This window comes from Parasteatoda tepidariorum, chromosome 9 (genome assembly GCF_982258835.1).
Source record: "Parasteatoda tepidariorum strain Cologne lab strain chromosome 9, Ptep-v5.0, whole genome shotgun sequence".
NCBI classification, from domain to species: Eukaryota; Metazoa; Arthropoda; class Arachnida; order Araneae; family Theridiidae; genus Parasteatoda; species Parasteatoda tepidariorum.
In genome coordinates this window covers 63093744-63098871 of record NC_141763.1, presented here as the reverse complement: position 1 = coordinate 63098871, position 5128 = coordinate 63093744, and the positions used below count along the sequence as shown (strand labels likewise).

General features: G+C 35.5%; 1 protein-coding gene across 1 annotated transcript; it reads right to left on the bottom strand.

Annotated features, from left to right (window-relative positions):
* Positions 1-3864: 3864 nt before the first annotated feature.
* LOC122271370 (uncharacterized) lies at positions 3865-4893 on the bottom strand. The gene has a single exon (XM_043052378.2). It carries the CDS (start codon positions 4891-4893, stop codon positions 3865-3867), a length of 1029 nt encoding a protein of 342 aa, XP_042908312.2.
* Between the last annotated feature and the right edge of the window lie 235 nt (positions 4894-5128).

Genomic DNA, 5128 nt, shown 5'->3' with positions numbered 1-5128 from the left:
TATAAGATAGTTTGAAAAATATTTTATCGAGTAGAAGACGAATAAAAGCTAGCTTTCCAAAAAAAATTTATAGTGTTACCGTGGAGGAGCTGGAATAAAGTGGTTCATGTTCATATAAACTTTTAAATCATTTACGTGTAGTGAAGTGGAAAATAACTTTTAACCCTTTGACGGTTATGAACGAGTTCAGCTCGCAATCGAATCGTGTCTCATAATGCGCGCAAACGAGTTCCGCTCGGGAGCAAGATTTTGACCGTAATGGTTAGTAACGAGCACTACTCGCGTAGTGAAATTTTTCCCCAATGCGCGCTGACGAGTTGTGCTCGTTCGCCATTATTATTCTGCATTGACTATGTTAAAAACGAAAAGTACGTAAAAACTGTTATTTATATGTACTACGAATACTTTAAGAAATTTTTAAAACACGTGAGGCGAGCTATCTACCGCATCCAGAGATGCCAACTTGCTCCGCTTTGTAAAATAGTATTTCCTAGTGATGGCAAAAGTCAAGTTACTTTCAGTTTAGCATTTCTCCTTTTAAGTAATTTTTTCACCACTAAATATCAAAAACTATAAGTAACATATAAAATGCACCGTTATAGCAACAATCTACAGGTTACTCTATTAAAAAGTAGCGTATAACTGTCATTCTCCAACGAAATTTACTACATAATTTGCTACCACTTTATTATAACAATTCCAGAAGACGGAGCAGTTGGCATCGCCAGAGAAGGGTGACATTTTCGGAAGAACGGAGGTGGAAAACAGATACCACTTTCGACTACTGTTTGCACGTAATACTGTGCGAATTAATGAAACGAAAACTGCTCATTTCCCTGACCGTCAGAGGGTTAATCAAATTTATGCAAAACAAAGAATAAAACATGAACTTAGCTACCACAATAAATCTTCCCAAAAAGCGAAAAAGTTAGCAATTCTACATTACAAAAACGCAAGACTAGACTTAAAATTTTCAATTGTATCACTTCAAAGTGTACTCGACTAGCTACTTGTGTTGTTAGTCCCACAAAATGCAATCGACATACGTACAATTAATAAACAGGATCCATACGCACAAGGAAAAAATTAAAAACTGGTAGTTGTATTTGTATTTTTGCTTTGTCAACAGAATATTTTATTTTCTCTAAGCAAACCACATGGCGGATGGTTGAGGCAAAACTTCATCTTAGAACAGAATCCAGATATTTTAATAATTACAGAATCTCACTTGAATCCAACTCAAAGTTTTAAAATAGCAAACCACACAACATACAGATGTGATAGATGCTATAGAGGAGGCGGCGTTGCACTACTATCAAAAACAGATTAACTACTACCAAATAGCGCACCAAAGATGACAGAGGTTATGAACAAATATCCATCCTGTACTAAATCATAAAAATCAGAATATCAAAATTACAGGCATATGTAATTCACCGAAAAACAAACTGACAGAAGAAGACATAAAACTCCTATTCCCAGCCACTTTGCCACTAATAGTAGCAGGCGACTTCAATGCTAAGCATACAACATAGGGCTGCAACAACTCCAACTATACAGTAATAAAACTTAAAAACCTCACCTTAAATCATCAGCTCATAGTCACTGCTCCAACCTACATACCAAACCTGCTAAACCATAGATCTGACATACTCGACTTTGCCATAACAAATATCCAAGTCCTCTTGGTCACCTCCTCACTAGCCATCTGTAACCCGATCATCTACCTGTCTAAGCGCTCGTCGGCCTGACAACTTAACACTCTGAAAAACCAAAACTTAAAACAGATTGGAACCTCTACAGAAACATACTCATTATCAACAATAGAAACCTCCCAACTTTAGAAGACGAGACTACTATTGATAACTATATCCAGCAACTACAATGTGAAATCATAAAAGCCTACAAAAATGCCTCAATAGAAAATGAACATACTGCACATCATTACCGACTACCTTCAGAGATTAAAAATACTATCAGTTTAAGAAATTATTATAGAAAGTGGCATCAAAGAACCTCCGATTCAGTTTATCTTAATGAAATAAAGCAACTCAATAAACAAATAAGAAAACAAAGCAAAAATTACAAAAAGCAACTCTGGCAAAGCAAAGTCGCTTCTCTCTGTACCACCGACAGTACTATTTGGATAATGGCTAAAATTTTAAAGACCCCACCACAGATAAACTGACCATCTGGCACACTGCACACAATAGAAGATAAAGTTGAAATATTTGCAGACTCCCTCCAAACCTTGTTCTCACCAAATCCAGATCAAAACTATCATAATTTAATCACAGAAGAAGTAAACGATTTACACCAAGATCATCCTATCCCTGAAACAATAGAACCTATAAATAACGAAGAAGTCTGCAACATCATTCGTAATTTAAAAAACAACAAAGCACCAGGAGAAGATGGAATTAGAAATAAAATGATAAAACTGCTACGTCCCAACCATACACAGAAAAATCATCCATATTATCAATAGCTGCTTTGCTGTGAATTATTATCCTCAAATCTGGAAAAACACATCAGTTGTTCTATTTCTAGAGAAAAATAAAAATCCAAGCTGCCCTGAGAGTTACAGACCAATTAGCCTCTTAAACATAGTGGAAAAAATATACGAAAACATCATATATAATAGAATCAAGTCACTACTCACAGCCCTACCCGACGAGCAGTTCGGATTCCGCCAAAAACTGGATACTACAAAACAACTACTTCGCATAATAGAATATACAGGCAGAGCTCTAATCAAAGAAACTATAGCATTTTTAATGATAGACATCTAAAAAGCATTCGACAAAGTCTGGCATACTGGTACAATATTTAAATTAATGCAACTCAACTTTCCCCCTGGTCTCATGAAACTACTTTCCTTCGATCTTTCAATCAGAACCTTCCAAGAATTAATTCAAACTGCAAATCATCAAAAGAAATATCAAAGCTGGAGTACCTCAGAGCAGTATTCTTGGAACGATATTATATATATTATACACATATGATTTTCTAATTAATAAAGCAGACTACAACAGTATTACAGCCTTCTACGCAGACGATACAGGAATCATCATTAAATTCAGAAACCCAAATATAGCGTTACAGAAATTATAAGATCAAATATACGAATTAGAAGACTGGTGCGTTAAATGGAAAGTAGCTGTAAATGCGGACAAATCTCAAATCCTTATCACACAGAAAAGAAGAATAAAAAATATTATCACAATGTAAACCAAAAATGTTCCACATACAAATACCAATAGTTAAAAAAGCAAACTTGGTTACTAAATAATTGAAACTAACGACCCCTTAAAACTGACATAATTTAATGACGAACACAAAATAAAAACATACACAAAATACTAACACGACAAACACAATACCTATTTGTACAACATTTTTAAAGCGAACTAAACTGCATGAAACATTTACTAATCACGTGACTTATTAAAATGAAATATAGATGGCAGCACACAATTCTTAAACAGAAACATCCTCCCCCACTATGAACACTTAGGGGGTTCATAAAATGTTATTACATTCATTCAAACTTCAATTTTAAAAGTAATGCAGCAATAAATCAATTACTGAAAATTTTCAGTTTAAGAATCTGTACACAAAAATTAAAATAACCTTATATGAAAAATATGTGAATCGTAATCAATAAACAAAATCAATCAAATGAAATGCACTAAAATACAAATATTAAACCATTATAAAATTTTGAATTGACAGAAAATTTTAATTAAGAGTTCAAAGTTCGTATGAGTTCAGTGTTTGAAGTCTATTATTGCTAGTGGGCAAAGTTTAACAATAGGACGTTTTAACTCACCATTTGCAGTTTTTAACCTTATCACTCTGATTTTACCGTCTGCTCCCGATAAGGTCTCTAGCACTTCTCTTCCACTTCAATGGTGGCAAATCATCGTCTTTGATTAGCACCAGTTCATTTACAGCAAGATTTCTCTTTACTTGGAGCCATTTGGGACGCCTTTGAAGAGTGGAAAGATGGTCAGTTGACCACCGCTTCCAGAATTCTTGGATCATTCTTTGCATTAACTTCCATCGTTGTAAAGGTGTTATCACTTCCTTTGAAAGATCAGAATTAGGCACTGATGTCAGTGAAGTACCAATGAGGAAATGACCAGGCGTCAATGCCTCACAATCAGCAGGATCATCAGACAAAGGAGTGAGTGGTCGAGAATTAAGGCAAGCTTCTATTTCAGCAATTAGGGTTAGGAATTCTTCGTAGGTGAGGATTTGTTCACCGATAGTTTTATTAAGGTGAGACTTTATAGATTTGACAGTGGATTCCCACAATCCACCATGATGAGTTGCCGCAGGAGGATTGAATTTCCAAATGATATTTTCCTTTGCAAGATAACCCTGAAATCTTTCACCTGAAGAGAGTGATGCAATTAAACGTTTCAACTCTCTATATGCACCAACATAATTCGTCCCACAGTCACTGTGTATCTGATCAGGTTTTCCTCGTCGAGAAGTAAATCTTCTTAACGTGGCAAGGAAAGCATCAGAAGTCAGATCACTTACGAGTTCTAATTGAACGGCTTTTGTGGATAAACACACAAATAAACAAACATAGTATTTCATAGTCTTCACACCTCTTCCTTTTCTGGGCTTCACTAGGAAAGGTCCAGCGTAATCAGTTCCAACAACAGAAAAAACTCGGGAAGGTGGGACTCTTACTGAAGGTAAATCGGACATAAATTGGGTCAAAAAATTAGCATTTTGTCTGTGACATTTTACGCACCTGGAAATTATCTTTCTGACAAAATTCTTGACACCAATTATCCAATATTCTTGAGTTAATGCTGACAATGTCATTTGAATAGTTCCATGTAGATGGATTTCATGAAAATATCTCACAACCATCGTTGATAGATGATGACCCTTTGGGAGAAGTATTGGATGTTTTCGACGGTCAGAAAGATTGGAATTCTTCAACCTTCCACCAACTCGGAGAAGTCCGGATGAGTCAAGGAAGGGTGCCAAAGGCAACAGATTGCTATTTTTGGAAGTGTCTTCTCCTTCTGCAGACTTTCCATTTCAGTACCAAAAGCATATTTTTGAACCATCTTCACAAGAGAATTTCTAGTATTCTGAATCT